Below are 22,267 nucleotides of genomic sequence, written 5' to 3' on the forward strand. Positions count from 1 at the left end.
GGACTGATTCTTTAAGAATAGTTCTAGATGTTTTTAAACTTAAGATCATCATTATAATAGTTCATTATCACAAAACAGGAACCTTATAGTTGCCACCGAGAGGCGCCACTGCGGTTTCGTCTTCTTCTGGTCTGCACTGGTCGATCGGTCCGTGTGTGTTTGTGTTGGGCGTTGCGTGACCACGTCGCCCTGGGTGGCGTACCGGCTGAGCGGTACAGTTGTCGCGCGCCCACACCAGCCGATGCTCACATGTCCTTTATATCAACTACATATCTCGGCTCACGCGATCTCTACACCAGTATCGAGACACCACAACCACAACCATACCACACCCGACTCGACAAAAATTCCCGGATGGACAAGCAGATAGTAGTACTACTACGACAGTTTATAAGGGCTGATACGTAGCCTTTTGGATATGGCGATAAAGGTCCGAGATACAGGAAGAGTTTTTTTATTTTTAGATTCTAAAAGTAGTATTCATTCATTTAGTACAACATATTTCTTTGAAGAAATTGTATCTAAGTGTACAGTTAAAAGAAAAATACCATTATTTTTTAAACGCTCTAAAGGACCAGGACCCTTTGGTTTCACACATCTTGTAAATATGAATAATTATCTAGACAAAGCATACCAGATTGCTAAAAAGCTCTTCTTGAACAGCTATTCTTTTTTCGTCAACTAAATGAGTAATAGTCTAAGAGCTAGAGCTGAAAAATCATCGTCATAAGTAATATGGAGTTAGGCATGTGAAATGTGTCTATTGTATATTGATAATCACCCTTTCAGGCTAACACCTCAGTGGATACAGGAAGTAGCAATAAGGGATGAAAGGGGAAAGTTAGTGTAGTCTTTAAAGGTTTTCACCTTCTATTTTGTTAAACCTCCATCGATTTGCATGAAAATTGGTGACTAGTTAGAGCATACCCCAAAAGAAAAAAAAAACTTGCACTTTTACCCTGGGGGTGGATACCACCCCTTCTCGGGGGTGGAAACTATTTTACTAAAAATAACCCCACAAATCGATAGAGGGACAAATTATAAGTAAAATTTGTTATATCATGTTATTAAAATAAATCAATACTTTTCGAGTTATTAAAGATCAAAGATTTGTCTGTTTGAGCACATGCTTGAAGTTACGGATGATAAAAAGAACATATTACTTAATTGTATGTTACTAAAATATCATTTTTATATTACATATTTCGATATTATAAATTTAGCATAACTTCACGCAATATGCTCTTAAATAGACAAATCTTTGATCTTTAATATCTCAAAAAGTATTGATTTATTTTAATAACATGATATAACAAATTTTACTTAAAACTTGTCCCTCTATCGACTTGTAGGGTTATTTTTAATAAAATTGTTTTCACCCGCGGGTAGGGGTGGTATTCACCTCTAGGGTAAAAGTGGAAGTTGGCACCAAATCAGTTTTATTTCTTGAGGTATGCTCTAAACTCTAACTAGTCACCAATTTTCATGCAAATCGATGGAGATTTAACAAAATAGGAGGTGAAAACCTTTAATGACTGCACTAACTTTCCCCTTTCATCCCTTGTTGCTACTTCTTGTATCCACTGAGGTGTCAGCCTGAAAGGGGTCAAAATTTTCAATATACAATGGACACATTTCACAGGAAAAACTCCATATTACTTATGACGATGATTATTCGGCTCTAGCTCTCCGTCTGTAAGGTAATTATATTACAGTACAGAGACCAATGGAGAAAATTTGTTCGGAGTTCGGAGTATTGGAAGGAATCACGATCCTCAGTAATGGGGACACGACAAGAGAGGGATATAATGTTCGGATCTTTGCTTATTTTGTTACCAATTTTATGATTTAGTTTATTGTAGAGATTTTTTTCATTTAGCTAGTAGTCATACTGAAATCTCAGTACAATTAGGGTTATTTCTATTTTCGTTTTAAAAAATGGGTTCTTTTAAATAATATCACCTTTTAATGAATACAAAATTATTTATTTAAAAATTACCTAAAGCTTCACAAATATACACTATATACACGACAGGTCATTCACCCCTGATAAGGCAGCAACGTTTCTTCGTAATACATTAACTATATGCCACCGTAGCAAGAGATATTTTCGTAACAGTTGGTTTGTTGTATTTGGTCACATTTCCTTTAATCCGCTTACTTCCTGACTACTAAAGGAGCAGCTGCGGGCAAAGCGCTGTATGCAGCTGGAAGAGCGCTGTATGCAGCTGGAAGAGCGCTGTATGCAGCTGGGAGAGCGCTGTAAGCAGCAGGATATGCGCTGTAAGCAGCAGGAAGAGCGCTGTAAGCAGCTGGAAGGGCGGCGTATGGAAGAGCTGCAGGAGCTACAAGAGGAGCTGCAACTCTCGCAGGAGCGGCGACGACTGGAGCGGGGGCGGCGACCAAAGGAGCGGCGACGGGGGCAGCAACAACGGGAGCGGCGATACCATGGTTAACAACACTGGCGGTGTAAGATGAGGCGTATGGGACAGAGTAAGCTGCTGGTACAGCAGCTATGGCTGCTGGGACTGCGGGAACTGAAGGGCCTCCCAAACAGCCTGAGACTGCGATTGCTACTAGGAGAGCAACGATCTGAAATAATAATAATATAAGAATAAAAACATTTATTTGTTTGCTGTAGTAAGATAAATATAATCAACTTAAATACTAAAAGATTGAATTTATTTTTAGATTTGTAATTCCAGGATTATTGAAATGAATAATTATATCGCTTGATGAATGGTATATTCTGGGAAAAATTAGCATTGGTTATGGAACAAGCAAAACTTCATATATATTTAGTAGATGACTTCAATAGTAGAATAGGTGCAAATATCCTGGAATATAAAGAGAGAATGGGAAGAGACAGTGAAATTCTGATCACCATTAAAAGACCAAAGACAGCATATTTGAGGCACATACGCAGAAATGATACGTATGAGTTGTTGTAGCTGATTATGAAGGGTAAAATCGAAGGAAAAAGGGAATTCCGTGGACGATAAATATCCTAGCTGAAAAACATTTGCGACTGGATCAGGTTAAACACACAGAAAAGCACAAGATAGATATGAATTTGCAATGGTTATAGCCAATATACAGAGTGGGCCAAAGAAAAGAGTCCACCTCGATATTTGGCAGTATTTATTAGATTTTAAGGAATTGAAAAACAGGTCGATTTTTGATCTAAGGGAGACACATTTTTTAAGGTACATACATCTGTCATATGTCAACCACCTCCCTTCCACATCCCGCACCCCTTATTTTTAAATAGAGAATAGAGATCGTGTGCTAGCTCATTTGAAAGTTTATTTAATTCTCTATTCAGTAATATTACCACTGGCATAAATATTTATACAGGGTGTCCAAGAAAAATTATTTTGAATTAAAATAATTGACACAAAAAGCAAAATATATATGTAATTTATTTAACTTGAAATCCATTCTACTGCTGACAGAATACAGAAAAAAAATGTTTATTTGATAAATAAACATTGTTTGTTGCTTAAATTCAATATTGAATTAGCAGCTTGAACATTGAAATTAAGCAAAAAGCAAAGTTTATTTATTAAAAACATTTTTTTTGTTTTGTGGCAGCAGTAGAATGTATTTTGCATTAACTAAATTACATATACATTCTTATTTTTGTGTTAATTAATTTAATTTAAAATGTTTTCCTTGGGCACCCTGAATAAATAATTATGTTAATATTTATATTACTAAATAGAGAACTGAATAACCTTTCAAATGAGCTAGCACACAGCCCCTATTCCCTATTTAAAAATATGGGGGGGAGTGGAAGAGAGGGGGTTGATAAATGACAGATGTATGTACCGTAAAAATGTGTCCTCCTTAGATCAAAAATCAACCTGTTTCGTCATTTCCTTAAAATCTAATAAATACTGCCAAACTAACGAGGTGGACTCTTTTCTTTGGCCCAATCTGTATAGAGAAACAGCACGAAACAATAATGGCATAAGAATGCTAGACTTCTGAATGATGCAAAATTAGGTAACAACTAATATATTTTTTAAACATAAGAAATATTAAAAGTAGAGCAGAAAAATCGATAATGTATTACATTTTAGTAGAAAACAACTAACAGAAAAAACGTAATAAACAAAAAAGACAGAAATGGGAAGTGTAACCGCTATTTAGTAATGAAAATAAAACAAAATAAGTTAGATAATACCAACATTAACAAACTGCAAGAAAAGAAACAAGAATATCAAACTATTATGTCAAATTGAAAAATAAAAAACATACTAAGAAGTACCAGATAACAAAAATCAGGTTATTTTAAATACAGGGGCAGAAATATGTGGACCAAAAATATGAAGAGCAATAAAAGGAAGCAAATTGCGTGGTAGAATGAACAAATAAAACAGAAAATTAAAAGAAAGAGAATAGCTTGGAAAATATACTTACAAAATAAAACACCAGAAAACTATGAAGAATATAAAAAATACAGAAGATTAGTAAAAGAGTTTGTGACAAAAGCAACATAGGCCAAATGGACAGAATTTGGAGAAAAAATGGAAACAGTAAAAAGAATCAGAGACCGTTCTATGAAGTTTTAAAATCAATGAGAAAAGAAAAAAATTCAAGGCGTAAATGCATAAAGAATAAAACTGGAGAAATTATCACAGAAAAAATGAAAAAATAATGAACAGATGGGGGAGAATATTTCCAGGAGATGCTACAAACTCATGACAGAATAGCAAGTGAAATAAAAAATGCGACAAAATGCAACAGTTATGCAGAGTTATTACTAAAAATATTGAATGCCATATGGAGAGAAGAACAGATACCAAAAAACACTGATAACAAGAATCAATAGAACAGATACCTGTCAGAAGGCTTAGACAGTACCGATTTGTAAACAGTTTCTAGCAAATTTTAGAAGAAAAATCGCTTCGTAGATGTAATATTGCAATTGTTAGCTTTTTTAGAGAAAATTTTTTTTTAAATAAAGAAGTGTTTCAAGGTTAGTGGGTAGATGTACGTTAAAAAACTGATTCCTTTAAAGGATTTTTAAATATTCTCTAATTTTGACATTAATTGAATTGAAATATCCAATAACACAATTACAAAATCAAAACTCTCTACCTATTGATTCATTTATTGTTATTTTTCATTGTCCCACAAATATAATAGACTTATTATCGAAGTCATTACCAATTAGCCTCCCAGTGTCTAGAATCATGTATTCGAAATTGAAAAAGCGGCTAGAAATAATAAAAAATAATTCAAAAACACAATCTAACAAGCAACATATATCCAACAATGCTTGCAGTATGCTCTCTAGTATGTTGGCTACAACAAATCAAATTGTATAAACCATCTGTTGAAATATATTTTCATTTTAATAATTAGTTTGATGTTGTGTTGATATAACACAAAATGGTTTTTAATCAATGAATTATTGTACTTGTCAGGCTGATTGGTGTGAAGTAAAGAAAAAACAAATTAAAGAAATATAAATGGTGTGATTAATAATGCTGTGTGGCCAAATAGATATCTGTTGTTTGTTTGGATTGTATACAACTGCTTCGAATCTAATCAATAAAATTTTTAACCATCATTTGTAAAAATTTATTTGAATCGTATAGATTTAGGATATTGCAAAAAATATTGACAGCAATATTATAGGTACAGCAAGACCACGCTTTATGTGTCTATAGAGAGACCCGCGGCATAATATATTACCCCAAAACTTACAACTAACATTTTACAGGAACTACCGAATCAGAGGATAAGTTTAGCAGATAACCAATAGGACTTCGTACTACGAGATCGTCTATAGATGCAATATTCGCCATAAATCAATTTACTGAGATATCACTAACGTATAATAGACCAGAATTTATGTATCTGATTGACTTAAAGAAAGCATTTGACAGAGTTAGACTCAAAGATTTAATTCAACTTCTGTATAATAGAGAAGTTCCCCTAAATATCGTAAAACCGGTTGAAAACATCTACCTAAACAACAAAAAGAAAGTAATAATACAACTTAAAGAAGCTATAGACATACGCATAGGAATTTGACTGGAGGATTCACTGAGCTCTGTTCTCTTCAATTTAATCATGGATGAAATCGTCAAAAGTATAAACAAAGGAAGATGATACATAATGGAAAACAAAGAAATAAAAATACTCTGTTACGCAGACGCCGCAATATTGATAGTTCAAGATAAATATAGTTTGTAAAGACTCATGTAAAGACTTGTCCACAGATTTAACATAAGAGAAAAATAATTAATATGAAAATCCCATCTCAGAAAACTAAAAAAATTGTTATCAGCAAAGAGCCAATTAGATGTAAAATAGAAATTGATGGCATCAGTATTAAAAAGGTAATGGAAATAAAATACCTTGGAGTTACACTGTCCAGCTATAAAAACCTGGACTAAGAAGTGAGAGAGAAATATTTATATAAAACCTTATTTTAAAAATAAAATAAAGGAGCGAAAAATGTCAGGTTTAAAGAAATTCTGGGCGAATACACTATTGAGGATATCAAAGAAACAATTAATTAAAAAACATTCTCAAAAAATATATACTGGTATTTTGTAAATACACTTCTAATTTGTAAGTACTATAGGTACTATACTATAATACTGCAATAATAGATAGTGAATTTAGTAAGTGTACTAAAGATCCCCAACAACAATGAACATTGTTTGAATGGTTACTGCCTATTTTTGAAAACAAACTAACAACAAAAACTTAAAATGAAAAATAAAATCCAAAACCAAAAACTTACCATTTTTTGTGAAGCCATTTTACTTAGTTGTCTTAGGTAATTGCTAGTCGAGTGGACTGTGCCTGAAAATAAAAATCGATGGGTATTTATATCTCGAAGATGTCCTCACACCTAGCCCATTGACATGTAATGCATACCTTGTCTTACAATATGTAGAACATTGTTGAAATCGATTCTAATTATTGTTAGTGCCACCAGACAATATTGCACGAAATTTTGGTGATGTCTTGAATATTTATTGGCTATTGTTATTCTTCAAGCGATGGCTTCGTACAATTTGTTGAGGAATCTAGTAACATCATAAAATGTGTTTTGACATTTCTTTCGAGATTAAGTCTCATAACTAAATTAAATTTTTGGGAGGAAAACTATATTAGTTCGAATCAAAATGTCGTTTTTAGTTGTTATTTTCTTTTTACAAATATTGTTATAAAGCTATTTTCTTGTGACATTTTATGCAGTTTGCTATTTTATTTGGGAAATAAGGCACAATTTAAGTTTGAAATTAAATTTATTTGACGTTTTGGCTTCCACTTCGAAAATCATATTTTCAATTCGAAAATCATCAGATCATAAATAATATTATAAATCATGATGGGCATCAATATACAGGGTGTCCTAGACTAAATTATCCAGGCTATATCTCTTAAAGGAATAGAGATTTTCGAATGGAACAAAAATATTCCATTTACTTTAATATGGCGTGAAAAAAATCATCCCCTAAATTTTCATCCCTTAGTTACAACCCCTAACTTTAATGTTGTTCTGAAGCTATTTCCTTGTGGCATTTTTATAATCAACTATTTTCAATGGGAAATGAGCCACAATTTTACCAAAAAGATGATTTTATTAACGTTTCGACGCCCAAGTCGGATGTCGTTGTCAAAATACAAAATAATGTAATAAAAAAATTATTTTGTATTTTGACAACGACACACGACTTGGTCGTCGAAATGTTAATAAAATCTTCTTTTTTTTTGGTAAAATTGTGGCTTATTTCTCATTGAAAATAGTTGATTACCCTAACTTTAATTTTTTTAATAGCACCCCATACATTTTTTTATAGTTTTAAATGTGGCCTTCTGTCGTCTATTTAAGAGATTTTTTAAAAATAAAATTGGTTCGTAAGTAATCAAGAAAATATCAGTTTATTTTTTATTATGTGTCCCAGACTAATTTATCCAGGCTATATTTCTTAAACGAATAGACATTTTCGAATGGGACAAAACTGATCTATTCTATTTGTAATACATTTTAATTTGGCGTAGAAAAAATTTATCCCCTAAATATTCATCCCTTAGAGACAACCCTTAACTTTAATTTTTTTAATAGCACCCTGTAACTAAGGGATGAATATTTAGGGGATGAATTTTTTCTAAGCCCTATTAAAGTTTATTGCAAATAGAATAGATCAGTTTTTGTCCAATTCAAAAATCTCTATTCGTTTAAGTAATGTAGGCTGGATAAATTAGTCAGGGACACATAATTAACAAAAATAAACTGATATTTTCTTGATTACTTACTAACCGATTTTATTTTTAAAAAATCTGTTAAACAGACGATAGAAGACCACATCCAAAATTATAAAAAAATGTACAGGGTGCTATTAATAAAATTAAAGTTAGCGGTTGTAACTAATGGATGATTTTCTCTGCGCCATATTAAGGTGTAGTACAAATAAAATATATCAGTCTTTGTCCCATTCGAAAACCTCTATTCGTTTAAGAGATATAGCCTGGATAAATTAGTCTGGGACACCCTGTATGGCTCTCATGCCCTCAATTCAATCATAAAAAATATTCTACATTTTAAAATGTGTGTGTTTGTGTTATATTGGCACTGGTTCACATTTTAAAATAATCGACTTTAAAATGATATTCCCATTGATTTCCTATGTGTAGCAAACATCTGACAAAAATATTTAGAACAGTATTGAAAAGTTCCATCTACATACAAATAATCTACATTACACAAAAAGTAAAGATTTGTGAAACAACTAAAAATTGCGGAATTATTTTTCGTAGATAATAAAAAGTTTTCACCTGTATTTGTTTTTAAATTTAAGTACACTAACACTTGTAGAACTTCTTCCTGTGACTTGGGCAATGATGATATGGATTTTCGTCTTGCAGCATAGATATTTCTTCGAACGCAAGAAATGTCTTTCGTCATCAGCGGTAAATTGCTGAAAATTTCCTTCCTCAATTCCTTGTGGACAATCTTTAAAGGTCTTTCACATATATTCTATAGCTTTCCTCTTTGTAGAGTTACTAAAAATTTGCGGGTCAAGTGGATATCTGCATGGATGATGCATCTGGTGGAGCATGATTATGCTCCACCGATGCTTTTTCAAGAATAACGTAATTTTCATCACCGTCCTTTGTGTACACTTTTTGTTGACGCCCTTTTTTGATGCATCGCCATCTAACTTTTCGATCTTTGGAGACATGGGCATTTGAATATTCATATTCATTAATTATTAATAAAATTCTCTTCTTTGACTAAACATAGTCGTTGGATTCGCCATTTAAAAGTTAAACACTAACGGACAAAACCGGACACTATACCGTAATACTTGCAACTGAAGTGAATAATTGAAAATATTTATATTCTTACTTTCAACTATAATCAAATTTGGAATTTCCGGTCATTAAGACTTAATACTCAACTTTCTCGGCGATGGGGCAGCAGGTACTTGGGATTAATGGGCCCAGGTAGTTCGTGGGGCAGTTAGATAACGCCGAAGAAAAGTACCTTTAAATTAATCATGAGGGTGCACCCTTTATTTACACTTTTTAATATTTCGATATTCATTTACAATCTCAAATATTCAAGCTATTGTGGCTTTTTCTGTAATTTTTTTCAGATGCACACAATCTTCATAACTAGTTGTTTTTGCTAGGCTCTAAAAAAAAAAAAAAATGAAAAAATATACACTTTATATTCGTCGGTTGTTTCCTTTGAATGTAGTACAGCGCGAATAATACTTTGAAAATCGATGTTTTATTCCAAAGAGCGATACCAAAGGAAGTTTTTTGTCGAACTAATCACAAAACTGAATACATGTTTCTTCTCAATACGACGCGCTAGAGATTTTCCTTGATGTATCGGAGATGCCGTGACCATTCATTAAATCACCACTTATTTTTTTGCCCACAGATGTCTTCGATTTACGTTAGTTTCTATGCAGTAATGATGATGGATGCGGAGAGCGGTTATTCTTAGCCGAAGTGGTGATTCTGCCTCGAAAAGATGATGCAGTTATTGTAAATATTATTGATATCTTTCTCACTTTTACCTAAGACAGTCATTTTAATTTTACTTTAAAATGCAACAAAAATCCAACCCCAAATATAAAGTAGTAAATAATATAATACACATTATTATATTCTTTGGTCTTTGGTTCTTTATAATAAAAAATACCGACAGCTTTAAGCTTCAAGTTTTCAAAATGGTTACAGCGATATTTTGTAACGACGGGCCAAATTAAATTTATTTATTTTTTAACCAGTCTCATGGTATTTTTTACATATGAAATTGGTGATATCCCAGAGAACGGCAGTTCACGCTAGTGGCGTATAAACCCCCTACATGCGTAAAACAGTAATTTCTCGGAAACCGGTAAAACGAATTTTATAGATTTTGGTGAGTAAGTGTCTTCAAATGCGGCCGATATTATAGTGGTAATTACATTGCTGTAAAATCTTCCGTTTTTCTGGAAATCTAATGAACATTCTTATTTCAAATAGAATATCCTATATATTTTTTTACATTTTGAAGTTCTTAAGAAATGCTGATTATTTTTCATATTATATTCCCTATACCTAAATGCCACAATTTTGGAGTTATGGCTACATTTACAAAAAAAAATTGAACAAATTATAAAAATTAATTTTTTCGGCCCGCGTAGACATTATTTTAGGTTCTTTTGATCATTGGGAATAAAAAAGGTCTGTTGTAATTTTCCTCTAAAGTTAATTGTTTCCGACTTATAAACAATTTAAAACTGAAAAAAACCGAAAAATAACGATTTTCAAGGTTCAAAAACACAAGTAAAGAATATTATTTTTGAAACTACAAAGTACCCAAATTCAAGATCAAACCTTATTTTATGAGTTATTGATAAGTGATTTGGTCTTATTTTATTCTAAAGCATAGTTTTTTAGTTGTTAATGCAGCCCAATCGCCCGTCCTCTCATATGCGCTTCATTAACAATTACAATGTTTTAGAACTCGTGCCAAAAATTCTTTTTAGGAGCTGACAGAAGAAGGTTTGAGCTTGAATTTAGGTACTTCGTAATTAAAAAAAAATCACCTTTTGTTTTTGAACCGTGAAAATTGTCATTTTTCTATTTTTATCAGTTTTAAATTGTTTATAACTCAGAAACGATTAGCTTTAGAGGAAAATTACAAAAGACCTTTCTTGTCCTCAATGATCCAAAGAACCTAAAATAATGTCTACTCGGGCCAAGAAATCGATTTTTATAATTCGTTTAATTTTTTATTTTTAATAAATGTAGCAATAAGTCCGAAATTAGGGCATTTGGGTATAGGGAATATAACATGAAATCTTTTCAGCAAAAGATGATATGAGATTGAATTGGAAAGGATAAAATTAAAATAAATGATGGAGGAACCATTGCGAGGAGGGAGCACAGATTGAACAAATGTCAATGTTTTATAAAGTTCTCTAAGGACTATTAGAAACGTATTCCCTGACTTCATAAGGAGCCAGGTGAATACACACAGAGTAGTAAAAAGATTCTGAAAGAACTTTTCATAGTACACCCCCCGGAATCTAAAGCAAAACTGAGACCAATAGACGCCTGGCAGCAGACTGGATGAGATACCATGATTTATGGTTCTAGGAGGGTACATGAAAAAGAAATAGTAAACTATGACAAAATCAAATAAGGAAAAATCACTACAATATAAGCCATATATCAAAAGGAACAGGATTTTCTGTACAAAAAGTTATGCATATGTACTTACAGGTTGCATTAAGAATGGAGTACATACTAAAAGCATAGATGCTCATGTGAGTTTTATATTCAAACCTGGCAAAAACGAACAGGAAAAAGCTAAGTCCCTAAGTTCCTTCTGGAATTTGATTATGAATGGGCTGATAGCTAGATATTCAAAAATGAAAAATTCAATATTTTATTTGCCTCATTTATTAAAAAAATATATTTCTGTATGTCAGAAAAAAATTTTTAAAGTCTTGTACTCTCTAAAATAAACTAACATAACGGATTTTGAACTGAAGCAGATCAATATACAACCAATCAATTGGTTGTATACACCAACCAATTAGACCTGGATCCCGCGTACCAAAAAAAGTTGATTAATAGCAAGCTGAAAATTTGTTAATAGCTGAACGGTGTCTAGTCGGATATACTTTGATGTATGAGAACACTGGAAAAGGGTAAGTTTTAATTGTGGAACAGGTTAAAAATTTGGAACGCCAAATTACGAAAACGTCCCATGTATTTTGTCGGACAGAACATCCAATTGATTTGTTACCCTTTCATTAAACTCTCATGCAAAAATCAGACTTCTATTACTAACCAACATGATTCCTGTCATTTGACATATTCTTCGTGTTCCATCCATTAAAATGCCCAGTTGGTGGTAAACACCAGTCTGATTTCTGCATGAGAGTTTAATGAAATGGTAACAAATCAATTGGAAGTTCTGTCCAACAAAATACATGGAAAGTTTTCGTAGTCTGACGTTCCGAATTTTTAACCTGTTCCACAATTAAAACTTCCCCTGTTCCAGTGTTCCCATACATCAAAATTTGTCCGAACAGACACCGTTAAGCTATTAACAAATTTTCAGCTTGCTATTAATCAACTTTTTTTTGGTACGCGGGATCCAGGTCTAAATGTATATATAAATAGTAGCCAGGACTTTTATAAGACCTATGTGGGCTCCAGGCAGTCCAGGCTAGTGTGGGAAAGCCTAGAGGAACACCATAGATTGGTAGAGCATAACAGTGTCACACTGGTACGGTTAAAGATCACCAGGAAATATACTACAATGAAAGAGCTGACAAACTTGCCAGAAGAGCATAAAAAATCGTAGGCGCTCAAAAAAAAAATTGATTTCGAAGGTAGCATAACTTTCACTGAGAAAATAAATGTAATGTATGTACAATGTTTAAGCGTGTGCCAAAATTTATATTGAACGGATATATATGTCAGTCGTGGCATTAGTCACGGTACATCGGTAAATAATAGGACCGCTTCATGGAGCAAACAGTCAACTATGTCTTGAATAACTACAAGACATAAGGTCAGAGGTGGCCAACACGTTTTGGAGACTATTGAGTGACTACAAAATATTATGGCCATCCTCTATGTTAGAGGGCTTCATAATCCTGAAGTGGCTATTATGAGTGAATGTACGATGTAAAGTGAGCCAACTGGCTAAAGTACAACCGGTTTACCAAATACGACTTAAAATACTTATTTTCTACTTTATTACTTTCCCTTTTAATTATTTTATTGGACAATTTTGTTATTTTTACCTTAAAAGTCGTGGTCAACATCATTCGTGAGTTATTATTTACAGTATTATTGTTTATGGTTCTTTTTGAATTTATACTTCTTTACCGGCGATATGAGGGTGAATTTTTATATGTTAAAACATTATAACTTTGTTCTGATTGGATGTTCAAATGACATTGTCAAAAATTATTCAATATGGCGGCTGTGGCACAGCTGTACGTAGTTTGATTATTTATGGCTGTTGCGTTTTGAAATTTGTGGGAAAAGAAACAAAGTTAGTTAATAGTTATACTGCCTTTTTATATTATATTTTTGGACTTTTGGACTATTTTGGACAAGGAAAACTCATTCTAATTTGGTAAGTAGTTTTTATTATTATCATATTGTAATTATACATTTGGATTAGGTTGGAATACATACATTTATTTTCTCAAGAATGGGGATTTTAGAGAGAAATCCCAAATTAGGTCCGATTTTTATTTTTAAATTATGATTTTTTGGCGTAGATTTATTTATCTAGTAGGTATGTAATGCTTTGATTTACATACGTAATTTGATTACCAACAAAAGTTCTACCAATCTTTATCTAATATATTGTTTTCTTACTGTTTTGTTATATTTTAATATTTTCTTCCACAAAATTTAAACTACATAATTTAATTATATTCAAAACAACTGTCAAACAGTAAAACGTTCAGTTACCCTATTTTTCCACATGACAAATAATGTGGAATTGGACGAGTGAGTCTAGGCTTCGATTACGAATTAAAGCGCCTCGAAATTCACGGGTTCGATTCCCGATGCAAGTTTTTATTTTTTTATTTTTTTATGCATTTTATGATTGTAAGTATATTTGTTATATAATTTTTTTTTTCAGAAAATGCCTATTTAAAATTTTTGGCAACAATTATTATCGTTCAGAAATAATTTTTTCTTTGTGGCATTTTTCAATGTGTCTGTGTGCGTTTTATTCTTTTGTTTTTTTAAATTTTTGGTATTGTCTTAAAAATCACATAATATGTAGTAGAAGTATAACTTCTTACGTGCGTACAAAGTACGCACACATTCTTTTTTTTTTTGAATTTTTTAGCGTCTCTCCGTTAAGTGAACCAAGGGAATCATATTATAGGAGAAGCACTAGTTCAAATTTTTCTTAGAAGAAAACCTAATTATTGCAAACACTACTTATTTCAAATGCCCAAAAGGAGAATATGTCTATATACATGGAAAGACTGCAGATAATCAAAACAACTTTAGAAGAAACCATATTGATTATACAGGGTGTCCAGAAACTCTACCGACAAACGAAGATCGGAGATCCCTCATATAATTTTAAGATAGTTTAACTCAATTCGTCTAGTCCGAAAGTACTTCCTAAGGGAACTAGAGCTCTTTAAAGATGGCGTCTTGTAATTAGTTTTTTAAAATTGCTACAGAAGGCTTTTATGTAGAAAAACGAAAACTGGTACGCCTATTGATCTTCCAGATATAAATCAACATCTAAATCAATTGCGAATTTCTAGTACCAGTCATAGGGGTCCGTTTTGGGTAGGGCATCGGTTATTTTATCGCATAACTTTCTTGTCTTTAATTTTTAAGTCATTTTGACAGTGGATTATTATGTTCTGATGTATTCTAGTACTAAAAGTTACTCTTGCTTTAAGTCAGTATGATGCACCGTTTTCTAGAAAAGTTGATTTGAAAATGTTTCGTTGTATGAATTTGAAAAAAATTGAAAACAAATTCAAAATAAAACGGTGTATTTTATTGACCTAAAGCAAGTGTAACTTTTAGTGCTAGAATACCTTTGAATTTAATAATCCAGTGTCAAAAATACTTAAAAGTTAAAGACAAAAAAGTTATGCGATAAACTAACCGTTGCCCACCCAAAACGGACGCCTATGACCGGTAGTAGAAATTCGCAATTGACAGATAATCGCTAGAAGATAAATATGCGTACCAGTTTTCGTTTTTCTAAATAAAAGTGTTCTGGAGCTATTTAAAAAAAAAACTAATTACAACACGCCATCTTAAAGAGCTCTTGCTCCCTTAGAAAGAATTTACGGACTAGATGAACTGGGTTAAATTGTTTTAAAATTATCTGAGGAATCTCCGGTCTTCTTTTGTCGGAAGAGTTTCTGGACACCCTGTATAATAATTATTTACAACCATTATAGAAGTTTATTTAGAGGAGAATAAAAATATTCCAGGGTTGACTTTCACTACTAATAGTAGCGTTTAGACATTATACAATAAATTAACGATAAAAATATTTCTATAAAAAATATAAATTATTCCATCCCGTTTGTTTGCGTGTTTTCACAAACTATTTGCATAGTTATTGGACGGATCGTGTCAACTACCGTATTAATCCCTCGGGATTATACCACATTTACATCCACAAACAGGTGCTCTCTCTTACCATTCTACCCACTTTCTGTCCCTGACTTCCTTGTTGCGATTAACGACTTCTCGTTTTATTGCCATATTAACGATATTGGTTTGCTTATTACCTACCTCAAAACTAATACGCTTATGACACGACAGGTGACACCGGATACTTTTAAGAACCTTCAGAATTCGAAGCAGGTATGCAAGGAATGTAATTAATATTTCAGTGGTATCGTGGAATACGATGCTGTTTAGAACAGGGGCATGTATCAGGCTCAATTAATTTGCTTACGTATTAAGCTTACGTTTTTACTTAACGGGAAAGGAACACAATGAAACATTTTGACGTCTGTCAAAATTTCAATGCATTTTAAATGTTATCATTTTTTTCGAATCCTGAGAAAATTAAAAAGTATTATTGAAAAATTTAAACGCAGAATGAAAGATTCCTTTATTACCGAGGGCCAAAAGTCCCTTAGAATGAATAAAAATTTGTTTTGAATAAGATATTTGAAATTAAAAATCACACTAAATTTTCTCTTAGTTTTTCATCCCTGTAACTTATTAAAATAAACATTACTTATAGAAGTTTTCAGGGACTTTCGGCCCTCGGTAATAACGCAATCTTTCATTCTGCGTTAAAATTTAAAAAAAATACTTATTACTTTTCTCAAGATTCGAAAAAAATGAATCCCATTCAAATACCATTGAAGCCGAAAGTTCGTACCCATCCCCTTAAACGTTAAACGCTTACTTTACGTTTGCTTACGAAAATATGGTATCGACAATGTTGAATAGGCGTAAGAGCACAAGAGAATAATCAGTACCGGCGCTAGGGTATTAGGCGCCCGCCTGTAAAAGTAGCATAGGCGCCCTTCGGTGTCTTTTAAATTAGTATTTTGTATAGCACCGACAGAAAAAAGGTCATTTTGGCGCCCCCCAAACAGGTATGCAAGGAATGTAATTAATATTTCAGTGGTATCGTGGAATACGATGCTGTTTAGAACAGGGGCATGTATCAGGCTCAGTTAATTTGCTTACGTATTAAGCTTACGTTTTTTACTTAACGGGAAAGGAACACAATGCAACATTTTGACGCCTGTCAAAATTTCAATGCATTTTAAATGTTATCATTTTTTTCGAATCCTGAGAAAATTAAAAAGTATTATTGAAAAATTTAAACGCAGAATGAAAGATTCCTTTATTACCGAGGGCCAAAAGTCCCTTAGAATGAATAAAAAGTTTGTTTTGAATAAGATATTTGAAATTAAAAATCACACTAAATTTTCTCTTAGTTTCTCATCCCTGTAACTTATTAAAATAAACATTACTTATAGAAGTTTTCAGGGACTTTCGGCCCTCGGTAATAACGTAATCTTTCATTCTGCGTTAAAATTTTTAAAAAATACTTCAGTGCATCCCTTGCAGGCCCGTTATCGCCGACCCTGAGAATAATATATTACATTTACCAATTTTCGCCGATAACCAAGTCATTTTTGTACAAGACAGGAAGGACTGGGAATAAATATGATAAGGAAATTAACGGAAGAGTATATAGACCAGTAAGAATCTGTTTTTAGGTGGATGTGGGAGGTGGGATTCAGATTTTTGCGGATAAAGTTAGGTGATAACTTCGTTACTAATAATTGAATTAGGCTCCTTCTCAAATATGCCCGGAACATTAATAACAAAAATAGAATATTTAAAAATTTCAAAAAATTTCGTTTTTTTTTCTACTTTTATTGCTATAACTTAAAAACTATTCATTTTAGAACAAAGTCGTATAGGAATAAAACAAAGATAATTAAATTTTCTATCAGATACGATTGATTAAAAATATCTTAATTTATCACCCTTGCTTCAAAATAGCAATAAATATAAAATAAGGGGGCAAAACAAGCCTGTCCTTATTCAATGATTTTCCATCACTTAGGTTACAATTGGAACCTTCCTAATTCGTTTAGAAAATTTTTGTAATGTGCTAAAACTGTACACCAAATTTCATTAAAATTGACTTTTGCATAATAATTTTGCAATCTAAACTTTTTTTAAAAAAGTAAAAATTTTTAAAATCTTGCACAACAAAAACTAGAACATACAAAGATTTGTCAATTGTACTACATATAAAGAAGTACTCCACCTATCTAATGCACTTTACAGAATTAAAATAGGATTATTTAAGCAGCCTCAGCAATGTTTTAAAGTTATAAACAATTTTTTGGCTTATAAACAAATTAGTGCTGCGGCCAGGAGGGGGTGCTACGGGCTCCTTTATTTAGATGGACTTACCCAAGTCTTTTATGTATTTTGACCCGTATAACACTAATTTTTTGGGTAACAGTTGATCCGGATGTCGATAAGATTGTTATAAACAAAGAACTTGAGGAATTACATAACATCGATTTTTCGCAAAATAAAACATTTTTTTTTGTATTTCTTGGGTAATTCTAAGCAAAAAATGTTCTTACAAGTTTTTTCGTAGGATGCATAGTTTTCGAGATAAACGCGATGGAACTTTCAAAAAATCGAGAAATTGCAATTTTTTAACGCGAATAAGGTTTGATAAAAAAAGAAAATAGCAATTCTGCTGACAGCATTTGAAAGTTTAAGTCAAATTTTACCGGTTTTAATTATTTGCATTGCTAAAAATTAATTTTTTTATTATTAAACAAAGCTATTTGTTTATAAGCGAAAAAATTGTTTATAAATTTAAAACATTGCTGAGGCCCCTTAAATAATCCGATTTTAATTCTGTAAAGTGTATTAGATAGGTACAGCACCTCTTTATATGTAAAAAAATTAGCCAACTTCTAAATGGTCTACTTTTTGTTCAGAAAGATTTTAAAAAAGTTGAACTTTTTTAAAAACATTTCGATTGCAAATTTATTATGCAAAATTGATTAGGTCGGTTTTAATGAAATTTGATACACGATTTAAGTATGTTACAAAGAATTTCCTAAGCGAATTACTAAGGTTAACACTAACAACGGTAGTAAGGTTAATTACTAACAACAGACTTATTTTGCCCCCTTATTTTGTATTTATTGCTATATTGCAGAAAAGGTAATACCTTAAGCCATTTTTTACCAGTCTTATATCATACAAAATTCAATTATACTTATTTTATTTCTCTACGAATTTGTTCCAAAACGAATCGTTTTAAAGTTATAAGCAAAGAAAACAGAAAAAAATCGATGTTTTTCGAAATTTTTAAATATTTTAATTTTTTTATTAATATTCCGGGCATATTTGAGAAGGAGCATAAGTCAATTATTATTACTGAAGTTGTCACCTAACTTTATCTGCAAAAATCCGAATGCCACCTCTCACATTCAAAAATAGACGTTTTTTCGCAGATCCTTACTGGTCTAATAGGCCATAGGCTATAAGTTGCAGATTTGAACTTAAGTTTAGACGAGACTATTTAGACGAGACAATGATAAGCGGCGATGGTATTTGTATGAAAGATATAGAAATGACAATATCACGGGAAAAACAAGCCAAGATATCACTACATAGAGTGATATAGAGCAACACTCTAACCAACCACCAGAGAGGAAAGAATAAGAACACAGGAAATATGGAATGCAATGGTCGTAGAATGCTCAATTACAAAAAAGTTGTAAAATAGAGCCCTGCAGTGGTACGGGCATGTACAAACAATGCCAGGGCATAGATGGTCGTAAAGAATATTGGATTGGGTCCCACGGGACCCTCCGGGAAGAAGATGGAGAGGAAGACTTGTTATCATATGGAAAGCTTAGGAAATGGTTGGACAGATAGAGGTTTAAGATAGGTTGCAGTAGAATTATAAAGTTTAAGTTTTTCTAGGCAGTTTTTTAAACAATAAACATTAAAGTTTTAATTTACAGCAATACAAGTATTAGGTAAAAATGAAAAACAAAACTTTTATTTTATACAATTTTTTTGTAGAAGCAATATCTCTCTAGTTATAGGCGAAAATGTGGGCACAATAGGCAAACATTTTCGATTTTTTAAATAAAAAGTAAGCACAACGTTTGCGACTGATGCATATCGTGATTATTGATATATAGTATGATAAAATTGATCCAAATAGTGGCACAACCCAGACATCCAAAGTGAAAGTTATCTTCCAACACCAAATTGTTCTATATGGTCAACATAATATATGGTTTGGGAGGGAGAGGAGGGAGAAATCGATAAATTCGTAGTTTTTTAAGTTTTTTGTCAATATTTCTAAAACTATGTGGTTTAGCACGAACCACCTTCTATACAAACATGTTCTACATTAAATTTGAAATAAAAAAGTTTTATGCATAATCCTTCTAAAATGAACGGTTCCAAAGTTATGGAGGTAGTATAGTGTAATTGGTCCAAAAAAACGCCTAACCCAGACATCCAAAGTAAAAGTTTTCCTCTAACACCAAATTGTTCTACATGGTCCATATATTGTTCAGTACAAAGTTACATCATTTTGAGCGTCCCGTTTGGGGGGGGGGAGAAGGGAGAGAAGTCTGTAAATTAGTAGATTTTTTAAGTTTTTCGTCAATAGTTCTAAAACTATGCTTTAGCGTAAACAATGTTCTGTATAGATTCGTCTTCGAGCGTTCAACGAAGCAACACCTAATTACTTTAATCACAACTAGTTTTTGCGGTTTGTTTATAAACGTTGAGTACTAAAAGTGAAAAAGTGTAAATTATCGACAAAAATTACCGATACTTGGACATTTACTGTAAGTTATTTAATTTATTTAATTAAATCGACTTATTACCAATGATTGCGTGTTGGTGTAAGGACCGTACTCAGGTTCCGTAGATCAATATGAACGAAGCTTCATCATCAAATGTTTTTCCTCAACAAGAAATTCCCAAAAATGATACTACTTCACCAAAGTTATATTCAACAGTTTTAAATGAACCTACCAGTATATTATTCCCTTCCAAAAAACAAGCGGTTGTATTAAATTCAGTTCCAAATTCAAAAATCGAGGATTACCTGAATGCTGTAGCCAACTCAGTTGACCCCAAAAATATACTTGCAATATTCCGAATTGTTAATGATCGTATATGCATCTACTTCACTTCAGAAAATATTGTTGAAACATTTTTGAAAACAGACAATGGGATAATAATAGTAAATCAACATCGCATTCAAGCTAGAAAGCTAATTACTCCAAATGAGAAACTAATAATTTCTAATGTACCCCCTTCCATACCACATAACGTCATAGAAAATGAACTCAAGAAGATAGGAATCTATCAAATAACACCAGTAGATTTTTTACGGATCGGAACATCAAATCCTAGTTTTAGGCATATCATTAGTTTTCGACGTTTTACTTATATAGCCCCTAAAAATCTTGAAAATCTTCCCGATTCAATATTAATTAACCACGATCAATCGAACCGCCGAATATATTTCTCACTAGAAAAACAAACGTGCTTTATTTGTAAACAAACTAATCATTTAGCATCTCGATGCCCAAATTCTAATAATCAATCCACCGATGACAATACAATAAACATTTCTCAATCACAATGTGATCAATCTGTTAGTTCACAACAAAATAAAACTCAACCAATAGCAAATTCTCCCGTACTTACTAAACATATCAGTAATTCAGAACCTACTGAAACAACCACTTCAACCGCACAACAAAACTCTACTGAAACAATCACTTCACTCGCACCACAAAACTCTACTGAAACAATCATTTCACCCGCAACACAAAACTCTACTGAAACACTCACTGCACTCGCACCACAAACCTCCACTGCAACAATCACTTCACCCGCACCAAAAAACTCTACATCTTTCGACAACTCCCAAACAATGGTGACGGAACCGGTTAAAACAAATGAAACTATAACAGCAACTCAAACAGAAGGGCAAACACCTAAAATAAATGCTTCTGATCTAACTTCTCCTGAAACAGAGGGTAGAAATCCTTTTAAAGAACCCATTACAAAACACAAAAGAACAAAAACAGATCTCCAAACCCATCATAACGTAGCTGAAGATCTTACGACCTGTACAGTGAACTTTTTCCAAGATAAGTCGAACAGTAGCTGTTTAAGTCAAGAAGAGCTAATAGATTTATTTGAAAACGCTCACGGATCTTCAGATCCACTTAGTATTGCTAAAATATACACGGAAGATATCGAAGGGTTAATAGATCTCTTAAAAAAGCTTTATCCAATGCTATCACATAGATACTTGAAATCTCGATGTACAAGACTGAGGAAGAAGCTTAGCAAACTACAGGATGACTATTCGTCTACAGATTGTAGCGACACACCCACTAATTAAAAACATTCAACTCCATAATTCAATGGAATCTGAACGGGTTTTACACCCGTCTAGAAGAATTCAAATTACTAATGTCAAAATTCACACCGTCCATCATTTGTCTACAAGAGACACACTTTAAACAACAGAAATTTTATAAACTAAAAAACTATACACCATATATTAAAAATAGACTTAATGCAAACCAGGCTAGTGGAGGGACAGCTATTTATGTACATAACCAATATAATACTGAAATAATAGATTTAAAGACACAATTAGAGGCTATAGCAATAAGTCTGAAAGGACCTCAAAAAATAAACATCT

General features: G+C 32.4%; 1 protein-coding gene across 2 annotated transcripts in view; it reads right to left on the reverse strand.

The window, feature by feature from the left end:
* Positions 1-1,963: 1,963 nt before the first annotated feature.
* Positions 1,964-22,267, reverse strand: part of LOC114344598 (cuticle protein 16.5-like) — a 314,943-nt gene continuing 294,639 nt past the window's right edge. Inside the window, exons 1-2 of one of the 2 annotated variants that reach the window (XM_050650745.1) lie at positions 6,767-6,884; positions 1,964-2,592 (exon numbers count right to left, since the gene is read on the reverse strand). In XM_050650745.1, coding sequence (XP_050506702.1) covers positions 2,158-2,592; positions 6,767-6,784 — 453 coding nt within the window. In that variant the 5' untranslated portion in view covers positions 6,785-6,884 and the 3' untranslated portion in view covers positions 1,964-2,157. Of the gene's footprint in view, positions 2,593-6,766; positions 6,885-22,267 lie in introns of those variants that run through there. The other variant, XM_028295426.2, reaches the window with a different exon arrangement.

Source organism: Diabrotica virgifera, chromosome 5, assembly GCF_917563875.1.
Source record: "Diabrotica virgifera virgifera chromosome 5, PGI_DIABVI_V3a".
NCBI classification, from domain to species: Eukaryota; Metazoa; Arthropoda; class Insecta; order Coleoptera; family Chrysomelidae; genus Diabrotica; species Diabrotica virgifera.